The following is a 27,053-nucleotide window of genomic DNA, read 5'->3' as shown; positions in this document are numbered from 1 at the left end:
AATTCTTCTGTTAGATAGATATCACAGTTTGTCACATGGATAGAAGACTAACGGAACCAAATAGCTCAGAAACAGACCCATGTATATGGATGCTTGGTTCATGACAAAAGTAGGAGTAATGAGTTTGGGGAGGGGGGCATAAGGAGGTCTTAAGCAATGCTGATAATGTTCTACTTTTTAAACATTTGCATAGTGGTTATGTAATAAATTGTTAAGAATTGTACACATCTTTTGTGCACTTTTCTGAATATATGTTTTTATAATAAAAAGGCTTTTAGAAGAATGTAACCAATGAATGGTCCTATATAAAGCTCACATTCCTAAACATTAGTTCTTAGACCCTTCATAATTAGATTACATTTCTTTTCTATTATCTCCTAAACCTATATACATTTAAAAATTAAAACCTTGATTCTGCTTGCTCATCTCTAAGGAAGGTAAGTTCCGTTAAGTGTAGGGACCAAGAATATCCTGTTTACTATTACATGTTTGGTGCCTGGCCCAATGTCTGCCACATTTTAATAGCTTGATAAATACTTGTTAAGGGAATTTAAACTCCATTGGATGCTATATTACTTTAATGGGACTAATTTAAAGTATTCATGCAAATTTTTTATTTTTTTAAATAAATTTATTTTATTTTTGGCTGTGTTGGGTCTTCGTTGCTGTACGCGGGCTTTCTCTAGTTTCAGAGAGCGGGGGCTACTCTTTGTTGTGGTGCGTGGGCTTCTCATTGTGGTGGCTTCTCTTGTTGCAGAGCATGGGTTCTAGGTGCGTGGGCTTCAGTAGTTGTGGCAGGCGGGCTCAGCAGTTATGGCTCATGGGCTCTAGAGCGCAGGCTCAGTAGTTGTGGCGCATGGGCTTAGTTGCTCCACGGCCTATGGGATCTTCCCAGACCAGGGCTCGAACCCATGTCCCCTGCATTAGCAGGCAGATTCTTAACCACTGTGCCACCAAGGAAGCCCTCATGCAAATTTTTTAAATGGAGTTAGGGATTAGAGTGAATTATATTTCTGATGCAGGAATAGTGGGTTAGAAATTAGATACTGCACTTTTTTCTAATGCCTTTTGACAAAGAATGAAAACAGATGTGATACAGGATCATGCAGCGTGTACATCAGTGTGACTATGACTATGGCTAAGTCTTCAGAAAATAAAGGTGTTAACTTCAGCGGTGCCAATCTTTCCATTGTGATCAAGGATTCCTGGACTATGTGTCTAAATGTCAGAATTCAGGGTGAAGTGGCAGAAGTGTCCACCAAATTCATTTCATGTCTATCGAAACTTGAAATGCATTTTGCCTCATGTATTATAGAAACAATGTTATCCATGAGCAGTTTTGTAGCCTATGACATAAACTATATATACCCAAAACACGATATTGTAACAAATGATTCTAATTTGACATGCTAGGAACATGTCCTCTGTTACAAGTAGTGCAGGGTCCCTGGTGATGCCAGACAGTCTATTTCAGATTAGGGGCCAGGATGGAACTATGACCTGGGGGAACTAGTGAGGAGCTGGAATGTAGGCTGGGGACACTCATGGTCCTAAGGAGGTGAGGAGAGAGTGATCAGTTCCCACAGGTTTACACATTATCTTTTCCTCCCACTTTGTCCTGAACAAGCTCTGGTACAAGATGTGAAATAGGGGTTGGGTGGCTATTGGAGTTCCATTTTAGGGAGGAGTTGTCCCTATCAAAGGGGAGGTAAATTTCAAGATAAGACAAAAGGGCTTTCAATAGAAAGTGAGCTCACCCAACTTGGGCACCTACAATAAGGTAACCACCAATTGTAAGTAATTCAGTCATTTGAAAGCAGGTTCTGCCTGTACAGCCTAGGCACTGGCTCAAGAACGAATCGCTGAGGCATGGTCCTGACGTCCCCCTGTTTACCTTGATTCTTTACGACTCCAAGAGGAGGATATTCTTGTTCCCACAAAGCCACTCCATCTTATCCCCCCATCACCCCCCTTGCCCAGACTGCACTTTTTGGTTGTCATTTCAATTCCATGTCATTTAACTGCTATGTGGTGGGGGAAATACTATGTATAGGGAAAGGATGCAGGCTTATCAGATTCCTTAGATTGCTTCAAAATTAGAGTTAACCACGAGCCTTTCCCACTGAGCTTTGGAATATTTTAAATTCCTGGAGAGTTATGTGAAAATGATGTGTCTGCAATGGCGCCGGGGTTGAGATGAGGGGTTTGAGTGAAAATAAAGGCAACTTCATCTTAAATGGAGTCAGGAAGCCCTAAAGAGGGAGCTCTCACCCACCTGCCACTTGTTGCAGCCTGCATAACCAGCAGCAAGAAGAAAGATAGAATGCTACTTTCCTTCTGGTATAAGGGAGGACATTTTTCACACAGCAATTTTATCTCCTGCTTTTAAGAAAAAGGAAGGAAGATCCCTCCTTGACCCAGCAGCAGTGCACTAACACTTGTACCCAAAGAGAAACTGCCATAACCTCTGACCCTGGCTCTTCTCCAATGCACGTTTGTTCAAAACAACTCAAGCATTTCCTCCTAAAACCTAATAAAAGCAAGCCCCTTCTCCTTTGTTCTTCAGACTTGCCTGTGATTCACCATAGCTTGCCTGTCCTGAATTGCAATTCTCTGCTACTCCCAAATAAACCCATTTTGCTGGTAAAATAACTAGCTGCTTTATTTTTGCGGTTGACAATGCCTACTGCTGATCTAATGCTCTTCCAACTGCAACACAAATTAACTATGCCATCTAGTTCTGATATAAAGTTGTTTTGGAATAAACTGGGAATAGAATCGCATTAAATGTAGTGTCTCCCAAATCATATATATACATTCTCTTATAGTCCTTAGAGCAAATTTTACTACTTTTATTCAGTGATTCATTAAGTCAGTAAACACTGAGAACTTAACTACAAAATAAGATTATGCTGGGCACTGATAACACGAAGATGAATAAAGATACAATTATAGTCCTCAAGGATTCAGATTATTTGGTACAAGTAAACAGATAAATTATAATACTACGTGATAACTTTGGTGTTTGTTTACCTTGGCTTTACTACAAGATTACAAATCCCTTTGCAAACCAGAATGCTGTCTCTCTCTCCTTCCTTCCTTTTTTCTTTCCTTCTTTCCTTTCTCCCTCCGTGCCGGGTCTTAGTTGCAGCAAGTGGGATCTTTAGTTGTGGCATGTGAACTCTTACTTGCGGCCTGTGGGATCTAGTTCCCCGACCAGGGATGGAACCCGGTTGGGAGTGCAGTCTTACCCATTGGACCACCAGGAAGGTCCTGTCCTGTTCCTGTTCTTTTGTACTCAAGTGCACGAGATAGTGTTGGGCATAAAGCAGGTGTTCAATAGGCACACTTTACTATTCATTTCTGTTCAACTTTTTTTTTTTTAATTTTTAAATTTTACCTATTTTATTTTTGGCTCTTCGTTGCTGCACGCGGGCTTTCTCTAGTTGCAGCTAGCGGGGCCTTCTCTTGTCGCGGAGCACGGGACTCTGGGCACGAGGGCTTCAGTAGTTGTGGCTTGCGGGCTCTAGAGCGCAGGCTCATTAGTTGTGGTGCACAGGGTTAGTTGCTCTGCAGCATGTGGGATCTTCCCGGACCAGGGCTTGAACCCGTGTCCCCTGCATTGGCAGGCGGATTCTTAACCATTGAGCCACCAGGGAAGCCCCCTCTGTTCACCTTTAAAATCACTTATGGAGTGCCTGCTCCCTGGAAAGTACTGCCAGATATGTAACAGCTATTGCAATGATTATATACTGTCACAAGATTGGGCTAAAAGATACACTAACTTAGAAGTTTCACCTTCATCCTGTCAGTTCGGATTTTCAGTGGTCAGTTTAAGTGGTTTTGCTATTTCATTCGAAAAAAGCATAGCTCCGCTTTGCCGAAAATCTGATTTACGCTTTCGCGTCCAGCAGCTAACTTTCTGACGCCTGGGGAGCCCCGGCCTCAGCGCGCGCTTGCACGCATGCGCACGCACCCTCGCCTCTCCAGGGGCGGCTGGCGCGCGGGCGCACACGCCCTCGCATCGCGATGAGCGTCCGACCCCAGCCCCCGGCGCGGGCACCGAGCACCTCCAGCCACCGGCGTCCGCGGGAGCGCGCGGACTGGCGGGCGCGCCGGGCTGTTGGGTGGCTGCGAACCGCCGCCAGCCATGTCAGCCTCAGGAGTGGCGGTGCTGCTGTCTTGGCTGAGCTGTTGCGGCTCGGCTCTGTGGAGGTAAAGAGACGCCAGTCGCGGGCAAGGGGGGCGCCCCTGGGGCCGGACAGGCGGGGACCCACCCCGGCGCCTCAGCGTCCCGGGGCCAGGCGCTCTTGTAGACCACAGCCTGGTCTCCCAGTTCCCCCAACACCAGCCCCGGCTCCCCCCGCCCCTTCCGAGAGTTTTCAGTGAATGAGGGCGGGAAATGAGGGCACGCTGTTAGGACTTGGCTGTCTCCTCAAGTTCCCGCCGTAGGGTCGCGGTACCTTCACGTCGCCATCCCCTGGACCCCACTGCACCCTTTTGCCAGAGGGAAGAGAAGCACAGGAGAACCAAAAAGTCTCCACCAGAAATGGCGGGGGCGGGGCGGGGGGTGCGCGCGCTTCACTAGGGTAACAGAGTAGTTGATGGTTTATGTTAGGTAGTTGTGGTTGAATGATTTGTGAGAGAGTGCTTTATAAAATATACACTCTGCAAACGTAAGGGTATGTAATTCCCGCATAAAGTGGGTTGATTTGGGGAAGGAAAACTTTAAAGTTCTGAGAGATCCTCCATGCAAGTTTACTTTTTGGTCAACATTAGGTGACTGCTGGATTGGAAAGTGTATCAAAATATTTTAGATTTTCAACACAGGTTAAAATACAGATGATTAACTAGAAAAATAAGATTTTGCGAATATTTTGTTTAATGGAGGCTTTGCTATAACGATTATTATTACCTTCTAACATAAAGATGTAAGGATACCAACAATAAATCAAACTATTATAGAGGTTTCAGAAGGAAGGGATCCATGGCATCTAAATGGACAGATGGAGAGTTCAAATAGAGTGAGAGTAGCCGTTGGAAAGGATTATTGAAGTACTGAGAAAAAGTAAAAACGTAGCATTCTGACAGAACTTTGTAAACCTTCATTTTCTTCTTTATAAAATGATGATTAAACCTGTCTCATGTGGTTGTTGTGAGGCTTGAATACAATGATATATTTCAAGCTGTCAACACATGCCTGTATCAATAAATTATGGTAGCTGATATTATTCAGGTTCACCTGTGAACTTAGGGAGTTTATAACGTTTGTTATGTTGTACACCAGAAGTCATCAACTTTAGCGTAAAGGACCAGATATTAAATATTTTAGGCTTTTCAGTCAATGCAGTCTATATTTTAGCCACTCAACTCTGCTATTGTAGGGGACAGCATACACCAACAGTAGTAAACAAAGGGCTTGGCTGTGTGCAAATACAAATCCGTTTACAAAAACAGATGGGATTTGGCCCAAAGAACGTAGTTTGCCAACTCCTGGTATACATTCATAATTAAGGAAATGCTAAATTTCAATTAGAGGTTAGGGAAGACAAAAATGGTATTTTTTTGTCATGGTAGTCACAGATTCCCTGAATTTTAGTTCTTAATAAGGTGTGCTTTTAAAGGACAAGATTTCTTAAACTTAATATAATGAATTTGTATTTTATTGTTAGCCTTTGGGGGGTGGGGGAGTTGAGAATTCCAGGGTAGATGTTTTATTTAAGAAATATTTCCCTGCCCCGAGGTCTTAGAGGTATTTACCTAAATTTTCTACCAGTGTTACTGAACTTGGGTCTGCTTGCTGGTTCGCAGTAAATCCAATCTACTGACACTGGGTTGTGGTGAAGGAAAGTTCAGCATTTATTGCAGGTACAAGGAGGCAATAAATGCTCAAGACCTGAACTCACCAATGGACTTCAGGGAAGGGTTTTTAAAGACAGTTTGAGAGTGAGGGACTCAGGGTATATGATTAGCTTGTGCACAATTCTCTTATTGGTTGTTGGTGAAGTAACAGGGTAGTATTTTGGGAATCTCAATCATCAACCTTCTGGTTCCAACCAGTCTGGAGTCTGTGTACTGGTGGTCAGCATGCTTAACCTCTTCCTTCTGGTGGGGGTTTTAGTGTCTGCAAAACAACTCAGGAATGTGCATCAGGCACTGTTATCTATATCCTTCAGGGAGGCACTAAAGATTTTGTGACTGCTATATGGCTGATCTATTATTTAAATTGTTACCAGCTCTTGTAGCCCAACTGCTGTTGTTTGTTACTGCGTGTTCACATTCTTTCATTAATGCTTGAGCCAGCCTTTTGAGACTCAGGGGAGGCATGGGAGACTAAAGCTTTTCTATAAGCAAGAGGCAAGTAGAGGATGTAGGGGGGAGAAGTCTGTCCCAGGAAGGCCCCGTAGGGTCCTGCTTGGTTACACTAAGAGTATTAACATTTGGTTTTTGATATTTCTTATCCCAATGGAGTTGGTTTTCTAAAATGATCTAAGGTAGGAGTGCAGTTTCTTCTTTTTCCTTGTGGATCCAGATCTATTTTTCACCTCCATTTTCCTCAATTGATCTGACATATCACCTCTGTCCTATACAAAACTTCCATATGGACATATGCCTACTCTGAGTTTACTATTCTGCTCTCTTCCATTGGTCAATTTGTCTGTTGATGCACCAATAACACAATGTTTTAAGTCATCATATCTAGTAGGGCAAGTCTTCCCTATTCTTTTCGAGAAGGGTTCTGATCATTCTTGGACTTTTACACTTTAACATAAATTTTAGAATCAGATTGTCAAGTACTATGAAAAACTCAGGATTTTGCTTGGAGTTGCAGTGAATCTGTTTCTATAGATGGGAAGAAATGACATCTATATGAATATTAAATCTTCCTATCCAATGAGCATTGTGTATCTCTATTTAGATCTTCTGTAAAAATGGGTTCTGTTTCCTCCTTTTCAATCTTAATTTATTTTTCTTATCATATTGGCTAAGGCCTCCAACACAGTGTTGAATAGACATGGTAATAGTGGCATCCTTCTCTCATTCCAAATTTTTAAGGGGATGGTACTAATTGCCATCTAGGATATTGTTTGCTCTAGGTGTTCTGTAGATGGTTTTTATCGTGGTTAAGAAACTTTCTTTGCATTTCTTCTTTAGTAAATTTTTTAAATTATGAATTTATATGAAATTTTATTATTTTTTTTACCTATTGAAACAATTGTGTTTTATTCCCTCTTTAAAATGTGTGGTGAGTTTCATTTGTAGAGTTTTCTAATAAAATCATCTTTGCATACATAAGTGCAACTTGGTCATGGTTTATCATCTCTTTATACTTTGTTGTATTCAATTTGCAAATATTTTCTTTAGGATTTTTATGTCTATATTTTTCTTTTTCATAATGTCTTAGGTTGGTTTTGATATCAGTGTTACACTAGCTTTACAAAATGAGCTGGAGAGTATTATCTCTTTTTCAGTTCTTTGGAAAAATTTGTATAGGATTAGGATAACTTTTCCTTGAATGTTGTGATTGGACTCATATGTTAAACCCCTGAGCGTAAGTGTTTTAGTGTAGATTTGAAAGTACCACTTCAAATCATTTAATGTCTTGTCAGAAGCTTGTCTGTTTTACCTATTTTTGTGTTTTTGTTTTCTATTTTATTGATTTCTGTTTTCATTTTTCTCTCTTTTATTTTCGTTAGGCTTATTCTGATATTTTTTCTCAAATATCTTAAGCCAGACATTTAGCTCACAGTTTTTGGTCTTTATTCTTTTCTAATATGGCATTTAAAGGTATTAATACCCCATATAGTACTCCTTTGCTGTATCCCGTAAGAAATGATATGTAATCATTTCATTATCATTCACTTCTAGACATTTTTAACTATAATCACTATTTCTTCTATAACCCTCGAATTATTTAGAAGTTTGTTTTTTATTCCAAATATGTAAATATTTGATTATATTTTTGTTAATAATGTCTCCATTAATTGTACTATAATCATAGAGCAGGGTCCATATGATACCTATTCTTTGAAATTTGTTGAGACTTGCTTTATGTCCTAATAGATGATCAGTTTTTCTAAATGTTCCATATGCACTTGAAAAGAATATGTTTTCTCATGCTCTACTATTCTATTGGGTCACACTTATAATGGATTGATCTTCTTTGTCCCTGAAAACACTTTTTGTCTCAAAGTCTTTTTTTCTGTTAGATTAATATATCCAGTGGGGGTTGGACTTTCTTTGGGAATCCTGTGCTTCCTGCAATATATGGTTGTCCCACATGAATGATTTAGCATATGCTTCTGTCAGATACCCAAGAGTATGACCTATTGAGGACCAATTCCAGGACAGATATAGTAGGATGAATAAGGGGTTTGAGAGAAAATGGTTTACCCAAAGAATATATTTTTTAGGCTGGATAGAGAGAGAAAAAGTGAAGTCAGGAAGGGACGTATCTCCTAGGAGATGAAGGAAGGGGTAAAAGTCAAGAATTCTCTTTGATTTTGAAGAACTGGTAGAGTGGGAATACACTAGAGAGAATAGGAAAGGTACATTCTTAGAGTCCCAGAGTGAGATGACACTGTCCTTTTCATTAAAAAATTGTCCTAGCACATGGGCCATCTGCACACCCACACCTTTGATCATTCCAGATCCATTTCCAACAATAACACAGTAAATATTTGACATAGTTAAGGAAGCAGGAATGAGAAGGTGTTATTATAGTTGTCTGTGATGAAGTTAATAAATTAAATATGACTCCTTTAGCTACTGTTCCCTCCATAACCTGTACCCAGCCTTAGTAGGAGTTGGAAGCTGATAAAGGAGAAGGTGGGGAAAAGGGCTTGTCAGAGAAGGTAGTTTTATTATTTAGCTACCAGGTTTCATTCACAAATTGCCGAGGTTAACTTTGTAAATTAAAATACAAAATTTTTCACTTGTATTTTTCTCTTTCCTAAGGTTTCTGTCTTTCTTACTGTAGTGAAAGAGGTCTTAGATTCATAAGTGGGAGGTGGTTCATACTTACTTGAAAAGAGACCTTTGATGAAAATATATTCCATTTTAATTTATAGGGATATATAAAAATACATTAAAATGTTTTTATATTTGATCTGCAATCTGCATATAGATAAAATATGTTTCATTATAAATAATAAAATATATTTCATTATGTGACTGACATCTATTAAAAGAGTTACATAGTGATATCCCAGCAATTCCACATACAAATACACACAGAAATTGCAAGATTTTAAGGATGGAGCAATTCCAGTGGCAATTAAGTGTGTAATGTAGACATGGAATAGATTACTGAAGCAAAGGGAAGGTAAAGGGAATTTCAAGATGATGCTTTATGATAGCCACTGGCCTTATCTGGCTTTTGAGCACTCGAAATGTGGCTAGTCAAAATTGAGATGTTTTGTTAGTGTAGTATATACACCAGATTTCAAAGACTTAGTACCAAAAAAAACAATACTTTTGAATAAAATATATTATTAGAAGCAATATCACTTGTTTTTTCTCACTTTTTTAATGTGGCTACTAGAAAACTTTCAATTCCATAGGTGGCTCACATTATATTTTTATTGGAGAGTAGATAAATCATATAGACAGAAATTAAAGTACTCTGAATTATAGCGAGAAATGATAATGAACAAGGACTCATAGAAATTTGCTCTTTACTTCATTGCTTCAAATAAGAAATACTGTTTTTTTGATTTTCAATCTTTATTCATTTTATTTTAACTCAGTTTACAGGTGAAGGAGTTAGAGCCAATATTCTTCAACAGTTTTTATTCTAAAACAAAAACAAGATGTAAAAGTATTTACTTCTTGCTATAGTGTCTTCAGATACTGAGCAACCTTGAGCGCACCTTGAGTTATGGGTAGATGTTGCTGATATTCCCAGTTTTAGCCCCGACTATACTTTCTAAAAAGGTGCTTGGGCAATAATGTAAAGCTCATGGCAGCTCAGGCATGCTCTGACCAAGTATAGAATCCCTTTTATTTGGGGGAGAAATTAGTTTTAGTATTCATATTTGACATTTTCCTCTGCAGGTATTCCAGTAACAGCCCAAACTACCACATTTTTAGTACCAGAAGTGCCGTAAGTGTTTACTTTTTTAAACTGTAATTATTAATTTTTTTGACTTCACAGCAGAGAGCAAAGTTAATCATACTCAGTCATACAGCACAGTGTCATTCTTTTATTTTTATTTTATTTCCTCATCGTATATATCTTCCTAATATAAATTCCCCCTCCAATAAATGTCTTTAAATATGTATTTAGCAAAAATAGGTAGTGTTGTTTTGAGTGTTTTTGTGATTCAACATTCACAAAATGGTGTTATTGATACAGATAGGATGACCATGCAGTATATTGTTAAACTACTGAGAATTAAAGATAGTGCTATTAACAGTTATGCTGGGACAATAGGTATAAATCGGAACTGTCTAGACAAACCAGGATGCATGGTCACCCAAGCTATAGACTTCCCTCTCTACATTACTTTTTAAATTCAACATTGTCTAGTTCATTTCTTCTTAATGCCACCTGATTACTAGTGTGTGTGTATATTACTTATTTATTCCACTCCCTAATGATGGATGAATGGCTTCCTACCACCACAAAAAACATTGTGATGAACGCCCTTCTGCATGTCCTTTTATGAATCTGTGCAATAATTTTTCAGCTATGGTTGGTAGGACATAGGGAAACAGACACCTAACTTAACTAAATTCTGCAAGATTTTTTCCAAAATGGCAATCACAATTTATATTCTTAACCAGTGAACATCTTCACCAGAATTTGGTATTATTGAATTTCCCATTTTTTTAACCAATCTCATTACTACATAGTAATAGTTTACTGCTGTTGTTATTTTCAATTCTCTGATGACTAGTGATTTTGAGCATCGTTTCTCATATTTATGGAGGATTCTCCTGTGAATTGCCTTTTCATTTTTCATTTTTGCCCATTTTCCACTTAATTTTCTGCCCTTTTCTCGTTACAGAGCATTGTCTACGTTCCACTCTATGTATTAGTCAAATGTTGATTTTAAATATTTTAGTTATCATTTCCTAGCCTCTCATCTACTCATCTAACCATTGACTTTGTCCATGGATACTTTATTTTTTAAAAAGATGACTTTTGTTGAGCCATCCCCTCCCTTATTTGATGTTACAGTTTATACTTTTTTGGAATTTTATTTAAGAAAAAATTTTGCCTACCCTGCATTGCAAAGATTTTTATCCTACATTTTCTTTTATATGATTTATATTTTTACTTTTCAAATAAAGGTCATAAGTAATATCTGGAGTCCACCTTGTATATAATATAAGGTAGGCATTTACATTACTTTCTCCATAGAATGAACCAGCATGTATTTTAAAATTTATTGTTTCCTTATTATTTTTTCTGGTATCATCTTTGTTTTATATATGGATGTGTTGAGTTCTTAACTTCTTTTCTATTGGTAGATTTGACTGATCCTCTCTGCAACATGTTTCATGTAGTTGGAGTTTCAATTCTGTATATTATTCCCTTGAATTAACATACAACAATATATATATCATTCTACTCTAGATAAACAATCAGTTTTTTCCATTTTTATTCTACTGTGATTAGGGCTGCTATGAACATTCTTATGCCTATTTTCTGCTTAACATATGTATGTATTTCTGCTGGGTGTATACCTAGGTGTGGAATTGGTAAGTCATAAGGCATGTGCGTATGTTCAGCTTTAGTAGATGGTGCCAAAAGATTTTACAAAGTAATTGTATCAGTTTACATTCATATTCTATTTACAGATATTGTTGTATTTACATTATTCAAAACCAGGCAAAAGGAATCTATGTAAACTATATTTTCCTTTTTTTAATTTTTATTTTATATTGGAGTAGAGCTGATTAACAATGTTGTGTTAGTTTCAGGTGTACAGCAAAGTGATTCAGTTATACATATACATGTATCTATTCTTTTTCAAATTCTTTTCCCATTTAGGTTATTAAAACTATATTTCCTTTTAAAATGTGCATTTGTCTTAAAATTTATTGGTATCCATTTCTTTATAATCTTTGCATATCACTTAAATTTCTATTTGTAGTTATTTTATTTCTCTAATATTATTTGTTTATGTACTTCATCTTTTTTTCTTGAAGAACTTTGTTATATGATTGACCATTTTATTAATCTTTTTTAAAATCACCCTTTTTCTTTTCTACTGTTCCTTTATTACTTTTATATAGGTGACAGAAATGTTTCATCTTTAATTGATAATTGGTCCCTAAAACAATAAAGTTATGTCATTGCAGAAATGCAGATTAGGAGCCAGAGTTTGATTATCAGAGCAGAAGTTAGACAAAAGTCAAGAGAGTAGATGATAAAACCAGCGGTATTGTGCTTGCTTGAAAGTAATATTCAGAGAAAGAAAGAAAATATTAAGTATGCATAATACTTCAGGGATTAAGTAGTCCATGAATCTTCTTGATGGAAAGCATTTTAAAAAGTCCCTCCCCACCTTTTTGCTTTTCCTGAAATTTCAGCATGAGGATTGGCACACATGAAGGTGCTCTTAGGGAACATACACTGTTGGATACTGTCTTTGCACTCTCCCTCTGCCTCATTACAGTTCATTGGTATTTCTGATATAGGAGCTTGTACACTCATCTGGAGCCCTGATTTTTGTGACTGCTGCCCTGGAATCACCACAGATTGCCTGCCTCTGGTGGCCAGTGGGGCTTATATGCTTGCAATTCCACAGGACAGTATATATTTGCACACTTTAAAAGCTGCTGCCTGAGGATCTGGATGCTAATCAGCATGAATCTAGGTGCTGACAGATTCTCCCCTTTGGGACACTGACAGGTCTTGGCACATCCTCAACTACTAGGAGCTATTAAAAATAAAATAGGCTGCTTGGACAATCACAAAGAGAGATAACCAAGAGCTAAGGCAGGGTTGAACAGTAGGCTCATCTCCTACACAAGGCCATGCCTTCAAGACTGGGAGAGATGGTAGTTTCATCTACTGTAGAAATCAACAAAGAGTCAAGGAAAATGAATTAACAGAGGAATATGTTCCAAACAAAAGAATAAGATAAAACCTCAGGGGAAAAAAAAACCCTTAAAGAAATGGAGATAAGTAATTTACCTGATAATGGTTGGGGAGAGGAATAAAAATGGCAGAGTAGAAGGATGTGGAACTCACCTCCTCCCACAAATGCATCAAAAATACATCTACAGTGGAACAGTTCTCACATAATACCTACTGAACACTAGCAGAAGATCTCAAAAACCTGAAAGGACAAGAAAGATCTCCACATAACCAGGTAGGATGAAAGGAAAAACAAAAGAGGAAGTGGGACAGGACTGGCACCCCTGGGAGGGAGCTGTGAAAAAGGAAAGGTTCCTGCACTCTGGGAAGCCCCCTCCCTGGTGGGGAGATCAGCCAGGACAGAAAGGGTGCTTCACATGCTCAGAGGAGAGTGCATCAACTGGTTTGTGGCAGGCAGAACAGAGACCTGCACAGTTGGTCGTGCCACCACCCTGCATGCCCCAGCCTGAGACATGCATCCACTGGTATGGGTGGGGACTGGGTGCTGAAACTCAGGTTTTAGAGGACTGGTTTTGGCTGTGCGCAGGAGACAGCCTGAAGGGGCTGGAGTGTATTACAGCCACAACCAGGGCTGTTTGCGGAAGAAGCCCGGGCCTGCCTAGAAACAAAGCTCCATTGTTAAGTGATGCACAAAGGGAGGAGTGGGGTTGCCATAGCAGCCTCTTTCTCCTGGCACCAGCCCCCACCTCCATGCACCAGCCTCCACCTCCATGGGCTCCAGGAGTGCATGCTCCATCCACCACCTCAGCAGGCTCCTGCCTAGCAGACTCCTACTCCCTTGCTGCTGCCAGGGCAGGCTCGCAAGCCCCAGCCACCACCTTGGTGGGCTCACGCCTAAGCAGGCTCTGGCACCAGCCGCCACCTTGGCAGGCTCCGGGAGCAGGCCAGTGGGTTGCTCACATGCAGAGGCGGGGCTGAAATCATAGTTGAGCCCCAGGGCTGTGTGACTTAGGAAGTAGGGCTGGAATCTCTCCCCGTGCCTCTGTGAGCCCCTGATTTACACCTCCACCATTGGCTTTGTAAATTCAGCGCCTGTAGGACATCCGAGCAGACAATGGGTGCTCCCATGGCTGGGATAGGTCTGGCCTTAGCAGCTGTGGGCTTTGTGGGTGCATGCACATGGGGGCTGACCCAGGTCAGGATCTGGGCTGCCTCCATAGCTTGCACAGCAGGTCCAGGTGCGTGACTACTCCAGTCCTGGCACCTGACTTCAGTGGATCTGTGCTGGTGGCCTTGTGAAAACAATGCCTGAGAGACATGAGGGCTGATTGCCGGCATGCCCATGGTTGAGGCGGGGCTGAGTGCAGTGCCAACAACTGTGTACTTTGTGAGCCTGCACAACAGGTGAAAGGTGACACAACAGAGCACACTCATCAGTGAACAGCTCTGGCAGAGGAATATTCAGTGGCTCCTCTCCCAGTGAGAGCACTCCAATCCCACATACCATGCACTGCAGTTCAGAAACACAGCTCAGAAATGGATCTGGGGCTTCTATTCCTAAAACTAAGGAGCAGACCTTGCCCCTGACAGGGCAGTGACAACCACAGAGCAAAGAGGAGGACCTGCTCAACATCGAGTGAAGGCTCTGGCCACCACAACACCAGTCATACCTCCTATCAAGGGGATAACAGCCAGCACACACCAAAGAAAGAGGCGGCAGGCATCTGTACTCAAAACAGCACTTGCACCAAACATGTTAAACCCATACAGTCTACAAAAGGGACGCTCCCACATAAAAATAGCCCTCCAAGACCACAGTGGATATTGTTTCTCCTAAATTCATAGAGCAAGAGAAATATAAGTAAAATGAAGAAGCAGAGGAACCACTCCAAATTAAAAGATCAAGGGAATTCCCCTGAAAGAACAAACCATGAAACAGCCCTCTTCAGTCTAATAGACACTGAGTTCAAAAAGGAGATAATGAAAATGCTGAAGGAATTAAGAAGGGCTATTGATAGATATGCAGGTTACTGTAAAAAGAAAGTAGAAACTATAAAAAGGAAGTAGGAAAAATTAGAGAACTCATTTGCCAAGACAAAAGCTGAGCTAAAGGCAGTGAATAGCAGAGTGAATAAGGCAAGAGAACTAATAAGTGATCTGGAAGATTAAATAATGGAAATCACACAATCAGAACAGCAGACAGAAAACCAAGTGGAAAAAAAAATGAAAGCAATATAAAAGACCTATGGGATAATATAAAGCATGCCAATCTATGCGTAATGGGGATCCCAGAAGGAGAAGAAAGAGAAAGGGGAATTGAAAATGTATTTGAAGAAATTATGGCTGAAAACTCCCCACACCTAAAGAAGGAAACAGATATCCAGGTACAGGAAGCACAGAGGGTCCTGAACAAGATGAACCCAAACAGGCCTACACCAAGACATAATTAAAATGGCAAAAGTTAAAGAGAGGATTCTAAAGCCAGCAAGATAAAACCAAAGAGTTAATTACAAGGGAACCCCCATAGGCTATCAGCTGATTTCTTTACAGAAAAGTTGTGGGCCAGAAGGGAGTGGCAAGGCATATTCAAAGTCCTAAAAGGGAAAAATCTGTAACCTAGGATTCTCTGCCCAGCACGATTATCATTTAGAATAGAAGGAGAGATAAAGAATTTCTCAGAGGGGAGCTTCCAGGTGGCAGAAGAGTAAGACACAGAGATCATCTTCCTCTCCACAAATACATCAGAGATACACCTACATGTGGAACAGCTCCTATAGAACACCTACTGAATGCTGGCAGAAGACCTCAGACCTCCCAAAAGGCAAGAAACTCCCCACGTACCTGGGTAGGGCAAAAGAAAAAATAAAAAACAGAGACAAAAGAATAGGGACGGGACCTGCACCACCGGGAGGGAGCTGTGAAGGAGGAAAGGTTTCCACACACTAGGAAGCCCCTTCACGGGCAGACACTGCGGGTGATGGAGCGGGGGAGCTTCAGAGCCACAGAGGAGAGCACAGCAACAGGGGTGTGGGGGGCAAAGCGGAGAGATTCCCGCACAGAGGATTGGTGCCGACCAGCACTCAACAGCCCGAGAGGCTTGTCTGCTCACCCGCCGGGGTGGGCGGGGGCTGGGAGCTGAGGCTCGGGCTTCGGTCAGATTCCAGGGAGAGGACTGGGGTTGGCTGCGTGAACACAGCCTGAAGGGGGCTAGTACGCCATGGCTAGCCGGGAGGGAGTCTGGGAAAAAGTCTGGACCCGCCGAAGAGGCAACAGACTTTTTCTTCCCTCTTTGTTTCCTGGTGCACGAGGAGAGGGGATTAAGAGCGCTGCTTAAAGGAGCTCCAGAGACGGGCGTGAGCCGCGGCTATCAGCGCGGACCACAGAGATGGGCATGGGACTCTAAGGCTGCTGCTGCTGCCACCAAGAAGCCTGTGTGCAAGCACAGGTCACTCTCCACACTACTCCCGGGAGCCTGTGCAGCCCACCACTGCCAGGGTCCCGTGGTCCAGGGACAACTTCCCTAGGAGAACACACGGCACACCTCAGGCTGTTGCAACGTCATGCTGGCCTCCGCAGGCTCGCCTGGCATCCGTACCCCTCCCTCCCCCCCAGCCTGAGTGAGCCAGAGCCTCCGAATCAGCTGCTCCTTTAACCCCATCCTATCTGAGCAAAGAACAGATGCCCTCAGGCGACCTACACTCAGAGGCGGGTGCAAATCCAAAGCTGAACCCCAGGAGCTGTGCGAACAAAGAAGAGAAAGGGAAATTTCTCCCAGCAGCCTCAGGAGCAGCGGATTAAATCTCCACAATCAACTTGAGGTACCTTGCATCTGTGGAATACCTGAATAGACAACGAATCATCCCAAGTTGAGGAGATGGACTGTGGGAGCAAAAGATATATTTTTTTTTCTTTTTGTGAGTGTGTATGTGTATGAATCTGTGTGTGATTTTGCCTGTATAGCTTTGCTTTTACCATTTGTCCTAGGGTTCTGTCCGTCCATGTTTTTTTTTACTTAAAAATTTTTTTTTCTTAATAATTATTTTTTATTTTAATAACTTAATTTTATTTTATTTTATTTCATTTTATCTTCTTTCTTTCTTTCTTTCTGTTTTTTCTCCCTTTTATTCTGAGCCATGTGGATGAAAGGCTCTTCGTGCTCCAGCCAGGCATCAGCTCTGTGCCTCTGAGGTAGGAGAGCCAACGTCAGGACACTGGTCCACAAGAGACCTCCCAGCTCCACGTAATATCAAACGGCGAAAATCTCCCAGAGATCTCCATCTGAACGTGAAGACCCGGCTTCACTCAACGACCAGCAAGCTACAGTGCTGTACACCCTATGGCAAACAACTACCAAGACAGGAACACAACCCCATCCATTAGCAGAGAGGCTGCCTAAAATCATAATAAGGCCATAGACACCCCAAAACACACCACCAGACGTGGACCTGCCCATCAGAAAGACAAGATCCAGCCTCATCCACCAGAACACAGGCACTAGTCCCCTCCACCAGGAAGCCTACACAACCCACTGAACCAACCTTAGCCACTGGGGACAGACACCAAAAAAAAAGGGAACTACAAACCTGCAGCCTGTGAAAAGGAGACCCCAAACACAATAAGTTAAGCAAAATAAGAAGACAGAAAAACACAGCAGAAGAAGGAGCCAGGTAAAAACCCACCAGACCAAACAAATGAAGAGGAAATAGGCAGTCTACCTGAAAAAGAATTCAGAATAATGATAGTAAAGATGATTCAAAATATTGGAAATAGTATAGAGAAAATACAAGAAATGTTAAACAAGGACCTAGAAGAACTAAAGAGCAAACAAACAATGATGAACACAATAAATGAAATTAAAAATTCTCTAGAAGGGATCAATAGCAGAATAACTGAGGCAGAAGAACGGATAAGTGACCTGGAAGATAAAATAGTGAAAATAACTACTGCAGAGCAGAATAAAGAAAAAAGAATGAAAAGAACTGAGTACAGTCTCAGAGACCTCTGGGAAAACATTAAATGCACCAACATTCGAATTATAGGGGTCCCAGAAAAAGAAGAGAAAAAGAAAGGGACTGAGAAAATATTTGATGAGATTATAGTTGAAAACTTCCCTAATATGGGAAAAGAAATAGTTAATCAAGTCCAGGAAGCACAAGGAGTCTCATACAGGATACATCCAAGGAGAAACACGCCAAGACACTTATTAATCAAACTATCAAAAATTAAATACAAAGAAAAAATATTAAAAGCAGCAAGGGAAAAACAACAAATAACACACAAGGGAATCCCCATAAGGTTAACAGCTGATCTTTCAACAGAAACTCTGCAAGCCAGAAAGGAGTGGCAGGACATATTTAAAGTGATGAAGGAGAAAACCTTACAACCAAAATTACTCTACCCAGCAAGGATCTCATTCAGATTTGATGGAGAAATTAAAACCTTTACAGACAAGCAAAACGTAAGAGAATTCAGCACCACCAAACCAGCTTTACAACAAATGCTAAAGGAAATTCTCTAGGCAGGAAACACAAGAGAAGGAAAAGACCTACAATAACAAACTCAAAACAATTAAGAAAATGGGAGTAGGAACATACATATCGATAATTACCTTAAATGTAAATGGATTAAATGCTCCAACCAAAAGACATAGACTGGCTGAATGGATACAAAAACAAGACCCATATATATGCTGTCTACAAGAGACCCACTTCAGACCTAGGAACACATACAGACTGAAAGTGAGAGGATGGAAAAAAATATTCCATGTAAATGGAAATCAAAAGAAAGCTGGAGTGGCAATTCTCATATCAGACGAAATAGACTTTAAAATAAAGACTATTACAAGACACAATGAAGGACACTACATAATGATCAAGGGATCGATCCAAGAAGAAGATATAACAATTGTAAATATTTATGCACCCAACATAGGAGCACCTCAATACATAAGGCAAATACTAACAGCTATAAAAGGGGAAATCGACAGTAACACAATCATAGTAGGGGACTTTAACACCCCACTTTCACCAATGGACAGATCATCCAAAACGAAAATAAATAAGGAAACACAAGCTTTAAATGATAAACAAGATGGACTTAATTGATATTTATAGGACATTCCATCCAAAAACAACAGAATACACATTCTTCTCAAGTGCTCATGGAACATTCTCCAGGATAGATCATATCTTGGGTCACAAATCAAGCCTTGGTAAATTTAAGAAAATTGAAATCGTATCAAGTACCTTTTCCGACCACAATGCTGTGAGACTAGATGTCAATTACAGGAAAAAATCTGTAAAAAATACAAGCACATGGAGGCTAAACAATACACTACTTAATAACCAAGAGGTCACTGAGGAAATCAAAGAGGAAATCAAAAAATACCTAGAAACAAATGACAATGAAAACACGATGACTGAATACCTATGGGATGCAGCAAAAGCAGTTCTAAGAGGGAAGTTTATAGCAATACAATTCTACCTTAAGAAACAAGAAACATCTCAAATAAACAACCTAACCTTACACTTAAAGCAATTAGAAAAAGAAAAACAAAAAAACCCCAAAGTTAGCAGAAGGAAAGAAATCACAAAGATCAGATCAGAAATAAATGAAAAAGAAATGAAGGAAACGAGAGCAAAGATCAGTAAAACTAAAAGCTGGTTCCTTGAGAAGATAAACAAAGTTGATAAACCATTAGCCAGACTCATCAAGAAAAAAAGGGAGAAGACTTAAATCAATAAAATTAGAAATGAAAAAGGAGAAGTAACAACTGACACTGCAGAAATACAAAGGATCATGAGAGATTACTACAAGCAACTCTATGCCAAAGAAATGGACAACCTGGAAGAAATGGACACATTCTTAGAAATGCACAACCTTCTGAGACTGAACCAGGCAGAAATAGAAAATATGAACAGACCAATCACAAGCACTGAAATTGAGACTGTGATTAAAAATCTTCCAACAAACAAAAACCCAGGACCAGATGGCTTCATAGGCGAATTCTATCAAACATTTAGAGAAGAGCTAACACCTATCCTTCTCAAACTCTTCCAAAATATAGCAGAGGGAGGAACTCTCCCAAACTCTTTCTATGAGGCCACCATCACCCTGATACCAAAACCAGACAAAGATGTCACAAAGAAAGGAAACTACAGGCCAATATCACTGATGAAGCAAAAATCCTCAACAAAATACTAGCAAACAGAATCCAACAGTACATTAAAAGGATCATACCCCATGATCAAGTGGAGTTTATCCCAGGAATGCAAGGATTCTTCAATATACGCAAATCAATCAATGTGATACACCATATTAACAACTTGAGGGCGAAAAACCATATGATCATCTCAATCGATGCAGAGAAAGTTTTCGACAAAATTCAACACCCATTTATGATAAAAATCCTGCAGAAAGTAGGCATAGAGGGAACTTTCCTCAACATAATAAAGGCCATATATGACAAAGCCACAGTCAACATCGTCCTCAATGGTGAAAAACTGAAACCATTTCCACTAAGATCAGGAACAAGACAAGGTTGCCCACTCTCAGCAGTATTATTTAACAGTTTTGGAAGTTGTAGCCACAGCAATCAGAGAAGAAAAAGAAATAAAAGGAATCCAAATCAGAAAAGAAGAAGTAAAGCTGTCACTGTTTGCAGATGATATGATACTATACATAGAGAATCCTAAAGATACTACCAGAAAACTACTAGGGCTAATCAATGAATTTGGTAAAGTAGCAGGATACAAAATTAATGCACAGAAATCTCTTGCATTCCTATACACTAATGATGAAAAATCTGAAAGTGAAATTAAGAAAACACTCCCATTTACCATTGAAACAAAAAGAATAAAATATCTAGGAATAAACCTACCTAAGGAGACAAAAGACCTGTATGCAGAAAATTATAGGACACTGATGAAAGAAATTAAAGATGATACAAATAGATGGAGAGATATACCATGTTCTTGGATTGGAAGAATCAACATTGTGAAAATGACTCTATTACCCAAAGCAATCTACAGGTTCAATGCAATCCCTATCAAACTATCACTGGCATTTCCCACAGAACTAGAACAAAAAATTTCACAATTTTTATGGAAATGCAAAAGACCCCGAATAGCCAAAGCAATCTTGACAAAGAGAAACGGAGCTGGAGGAATCAGGCTCCCTGACTGCAGACTATACTACAAAGCTACAGTAATCAAGACAGTATGGTACTGGCACAAAAACAGAAATATCGATCAATGGAACAGGATAGAAAGCCCGGAGATAAACCCACACACATATGGTCACCTTATCTTTGATAAAGGAGGCAATAATATATATACAGTGGAGAAAAGACAGCCTCCTCAATAAGTGGTGCTGGGAAAACTGGACAGGTACATGTAAAAGTATGAAATTAGAACACTCCCTAACACCATACACAAAAATAAACTCAAAATGGATTAAACACCTAAATGTAAGGCCAGACACTATCAAACTCTTAGACAAAAACATAGGCAGAACAGTCTATGACATAAATCACAGCAAGATCCTTTTTGACCCAGCTCCTAGAGAAATGGAAATAAAAACACAAATAAACAAATGGGACCTATTGAAACTTAAAAGCTTTTGCACTGCAAAGGAAACCATAAACAAGACCAAAAGACAACCCCCAGAATGGGAGAAAATATTTGCAAATGAAGCAACTGATGAAGGATTAATCTCCAAAATTTACAAGCAGCTCGTGCAGCTCAATATCAAAAAAAACAACCCAATCCAAAAATGGGCAGAAGCCCTAAATAGACATTTCTCCAGAGAAGATATACAGATTGCCAACAAACACATGAAAGAATGCTCAACATCATTAATCATTAGAGAAATGCAAATCAAAACTACAATGAGATATCATCTCACAGTGGTTAGAATGGCCATCATCAAAAAATCTACAAACAATAAATGCTGGAGAGGGTGTGGAGAAAAGGAAACCCTCTTGCACTGTTGGTGGGAATGTAAATTGATACAGCCACTATGGAGAATAGTATGGAGGATCCTTAGAAAACTAAAAATAGAACTACCATACGACCCAGCAATCCCACTACTGGGCATATACCCTGAGAAAACCGTAATTCATTAAGTGTCATGTACCAAAATGTTCATTGCAGCTCTGTTTACAATAGCCAGGACATGGAAGCAAGCTAAGTGTCCATCAACAGATGAATGGATAAAGAAGATGTGGCACATATATACTATGGAATATTACTCAGCCATAAAACAAAACGAAATTGAGTTATTTGTAGTGAGGTGGATGGACCTAGAGTGTGTCATACAGAGTGAAGTAAGTCAGAAAGAGAAAAACAAATACCGTATGCTAACACATATATATGGAATCTAAGGGGAAAAAAAAGATCATGAAGAACCAAGGGGCATGATGGGAATAAAGACACAGACCTTCTAGAGAATGGACTTGAGAATATGGGGAGGGGGAAGTGTAAGCTGTGACAGAGTGAGAGAGTGGCATGGACATATATACACTACCAAACGTAAAATAGATAGCTAGTGGGAAGCAGCCGCATAGCACAGGGAAATCAGCTCGGTGCTTTGTGACCACCCAGAGGGGTGGGAGGGAGGGAGACCCAAGAGGGAAGAGATGTGGGAACATATGTATATGTATAACTGATTCACTTTGTTATAAAGCAGAAACTAACACACCACTGTAAAGCAATTATACTCCAGTAAAGATGTTAAAAAAAAAAGAATTTCTGAGAGAAGCAAAAACTAAAAGAATACAGCAATACTAAATGTATCCTAAAGGAAATATTGAAAGTTCTTCTCTAAATAGAAAAGAAGTAAGAATCAATAGGAAAGATAAAGTCACAATTGGAAAGTAAGTCACTTAAGCCAGTATGCAGATTTTTAAAAAATTTTAAAAGCTTCTGTGAAAGTGATGATAACCACAATGAACAGCAAACAGATGAACATGAAAATGTAAAAGAGGACATCAAAAATCATAAAATGAGGGGAGGAGAGTAAAAATTTAATTTTTCTTTCTAGAATGTGTTTGAGGCTATATGACTACCAGTCTAAAGCAAGTGGATATAGGAAGGGGTTAACATACTTGAAAAACAGGTTCAACACAAATCAGAAACGATAGATTCAGAAAAACCAAAAAGAAGAGAACACAAGCATAATACAAATGAAAATCAACAAATGACAAAAGGAAAAACAAAAAGAAAAAGGGGCAAAGAAGAAATATAGAATCAATGGGAAAATAAGGATTAAGATGGCAATAAATACATATCTATCAATAATTACCTTAAATGTCAATGGACTAAATGTTTCAGTCAGAAGACACAGAGTGGCAGATTGGGTAAAAAAAAAAAAAAGCCTACAATATGCTGCCTACAAGAGACCCACTTTAGGGCAAAGGACACATATAGATTGAAAGTGAGGGGATGGAAAAAGATATTTCATGGAAAAAGAAATGACAAGAAAGTGGGGGTTGCAATACTCATATCAGACAAAATAAACGTTAAAACAAAGGCTATAAAGAAAGATAAAGAGGAACACTATATAATGTTAAAAGGACCAATACAAGGAGAGGATATTATACTTGTCAACATATATGCACCCAGTATAGGAGTACCCAAATACATAAAACAAATACTAACAGACAAAGGGAGAAATTGACAGGAATACAATAAAGTAGGAGATGTTAACACCCCACTCACATCAGTGGACATATCTTTGAGACAGAAAATCAATAAGGCAACAGAGATCCTAAATGATATAATAGAACAGTTTGACTTAATTGATATTTTCAGGACATTACATCCAAAAAAAGCAGAATACACATTTTTTTTCAAGTGCACATGGAACATTCTCTAGGATTGACCACATACTAGGGCACAAAACAAACTTCAACAAATTTAAAAGTATAGAAATTGTTTCAAGCATCTTTTCTGACCACAATGGCATAAAACTAGAAATCAACCACAGAAAAATAAATGAGAAAAATACAATTACATGGAGACTAAACAACCTGCTAGTAAAAGACCAGTGGGTCAACAGTGAAATCAAAGAAGAAATTTAAAAATACATTGAGGCAAATGACAGTGAAAACACCACCATACAAAACCTATGGGATGCAGGAAAAGCAGTTCTTCAAGGGAAGTTCATAGTGATGCAGGCCTTCTTTAAGAAACAAGAAAAATCTCAAATAACCTAACACACCACCTAAGAGAATTAGAAAAATAATAACAAACAAAACCTAAAGTCAGCAGAAGGAAGGAGAAAATAAAGATCAGAAAGGAAATAAATAGAGATTAAAAAAATAGAAAAAAATCAATAAAACCAAGAGCTTGTTCTTTCAAAGGGTAAACAAAATAGACAAAACTCTGGCCAGGCTCACCATGAAGAGAGAAGACCCAAGTAAACAAAATAAGAAATGAAAGAGGAGAAATCACAATGGATACCACAGAAAGACAAAAAAGAGAATACTATGAACAATTGTATGCCAACAAGTTTGACAACCTAGAAGAAATGGACAAATTTCTAGAAACATACAACCCACCAAAACTGAATCAAGAAGAAATGGATAACTTGAACAGATCACTAGAAGTGAAATAGAAAAAACTCCCTACAAACAGAAGTCCAGGACCAGATGGCTTCACAGGCAAATTCTACCAAACATACAAAGAACTTATACCAGTCCTCAAAGTCTTCCAAAAGATCAAAGAGGAAGGAAGACTCCCAAAGACATTCTATGAAGCCACCATCACCCTGATACGAAAACCAAAGACTACCAAAAAAGAAAATTACAGGCCAATATCTTTGACGAATATAGATGCAAAAATTTTCAACAAAATATTAGCAAACTGAATCTAACAACACATAAAAAAGATCATACACCATGACCAACTTGGATTCATCCCAGGGTCACAAGTATGGTTCAACATACACAAATCAATCAATGTGACATAACACATCAACAAAAGAAAAGACAAAAACCGAATGATCATCTCAGTAGATGCAGAACAAGCATTTGATAAAATTCAACATCCATTCATGATAAAAACCCGTACAAAAGTGAGTATAGAGGGAACATATCTCAACATAATAAAAGCTATTTATAACAAACCCACAGCCAATATAATACTCAATGGTGAAAAGCTGAAAGCCTTCCCACTAAAATCTGTAACAAGACAAAGATGCCCACTCTCACCATTTCTACTCAATATAGTATTGGAAGTCCTAGTCACAGCAGTCAGACAAGGAAAAGAAATAAAAGCTATTCAAATTGATAGGGAAGAGGTAAAATTGTCATCATGCAGATATGATACTATATATAGAAACCCCTAAAGACTCCACACAAAAACTACTAGAACTGATAAATTCATCAAGGTAGCAGGATACAAGATTAACATGCAGAAATCAGTTGCATTTCTTTATACTAACAATGAAATATCAGAAAGGGAATGTGAACAAGCAATCCCCTTTAAAAGCACATCAGAAAAATAAAATACTTAGGAATAAACCTCACCAGGAAGATGAGAGACTTATATGCTGAGAACTACAAAACACTTGTAAAGCTAATTGATGATGATTCAAAGAAATGGAAAGATATCCCATGCTTTTGGATGGGAAGAATTTATATTGTTGAAATGGTCATACTACCCAAAGCAATCTACAGATTTGATTCAATCCCTATCAAATTACCAGTGACATCTTTCCCAGAGCTAGAACAAATAATCCTAAAATTTATATGGAACCATAATAGTCCCAGAATTGCCAAAGCAATCATGAGGAAAAAGAACAAAGCACAAGGCATAACCCTCCCAGACTTCAGACAGTACTACAAAGCTACGGTAATCAAAAGAGTATGATATTGACACAAAAACAGACTTGTGGATCAATGGAACAAAATAGAGAGCCCAGAAATAAACCCACACACCTATGGTCAATTAATCTTCGACAAAAAGGCAAGAATATACAAAGGGGAAAAGACAGTCTCTTCAGTAAGTGGTATTGGGAAAGTTGGACAGCCACATGCAAATCAGTGAAGTTAGAACACACCCTCACACCATACACAAAAATAAATTCAAAATGGCTTAAAGACTTAAATATAAGACATGACAGCATAAAACTCCTAGAAAAGAACTTGGGCAAAACATTCTCTGACATAAATTGTACGAATGTTTTCTTAAGTCAGTCTCCCAACACAATAGAAATAAAAGCAAAAATAAACAAATGGAACCTAATGGAACTTACAAGCTTTGTACAGCAAAGGAAACCATAAACAAAATGAAAAGACAATCTCCAGACTGGGAGAAAATATTTGCAAAGGATGTGACTGACAAGGGCTTAATTTCTAAAATATACAAACAGCTCATAGAATTCAATTACAACAAACAACCCAATCAAAAAATGGGCAGAAGAGCTAAATAGACATTTCTCCAAAGAGGACATACAGATGGCCAATAAGCACATGAAAGGATGCTCATCATCACTAATTATTAGAGAGATACAAATCAAAACTGCAATGATGTACTACCTCACACCAGTCTGAATGGCCATCAATAAAAAGCATACAAATAATAAATGTTGTAGAGGGTGTGGAAAAAAGGGAACCCTCCTACATTGTTGATGGGAATGTAAATTGGTGCAGCCACTATGGAAAACAGTATGGAGATTTCTCAAAAGACAAAAATAGAGTTTCCATATGATTCAGCAATCCTACTCCTGGGCATATTTGCAGACAAAACTATAATTCGAAAAGATACACTCACCACTGTGTTCATAGCAGCACTATTTACAAAGTCAAGACATGGAAACAACCTAAATGTCCATCAACAGATGAATGGATAAAGAAGATGTGAGATATATATATATATATATATATATATATATATATATATATATATATATATATATATATATCGCCAATGGAATATTACTCAGCTATAAAGAAGAATGAAATAATGCCATTTACAGCAACATGGGTGTACCTAGA

The 27,053-nt window shown here is 39.0% G+C and overlaps 1 protein-coding gene across 1 annotated transcript in view; it reads left to right on the top strand.

Annotated features, from left to right (window-relative positions):
- Positions 1–4,019: 4,019 nt before the first annotated feature.
- The window catches only part of CATSPERE (catsper channel auxiliary subunit epsilon), a 268,765-nt gene continuing 245,731 nt past the window's right edge, over positions 4,020–27,053 (top strand). Inside the window, exons 1-2 of the mRNA XM_061185394.1 lie at positions 4,020–4,215; positions 10,057–10,105. Coding sequence (XP_061041377.1) covers positions 4,151–4,215; positions 10,057–10,105 — 114 coding nt within the window. The 5' untranslated portion in view covers positions 4,020–4,150. The remainder of the gene's footprint in view (positions 4,216–10,056; positions 10,106–27,053) is intronic.

Source organism: Eubalaena glacialis, chromosome 3, assembly GCF_028564815.1.
Source record: "Eubalaena glacialis isolate mEubGla1 chromosome 3, mEubGla1.1.hap2.+ XY, whole genome shotgun sequence".
Lineage (NCBI taxonomy): Eukaryota > Metazoa > Chordata > Mammalia > Artiodactyla > Balaenidae > Eubalaena > Eubalaena glacialis.
The sequence above is the reverse complement of the archived record's forward strand: the minus strand, read 5'-3'. Positions and strand labels throughout refer to the sequence as shown.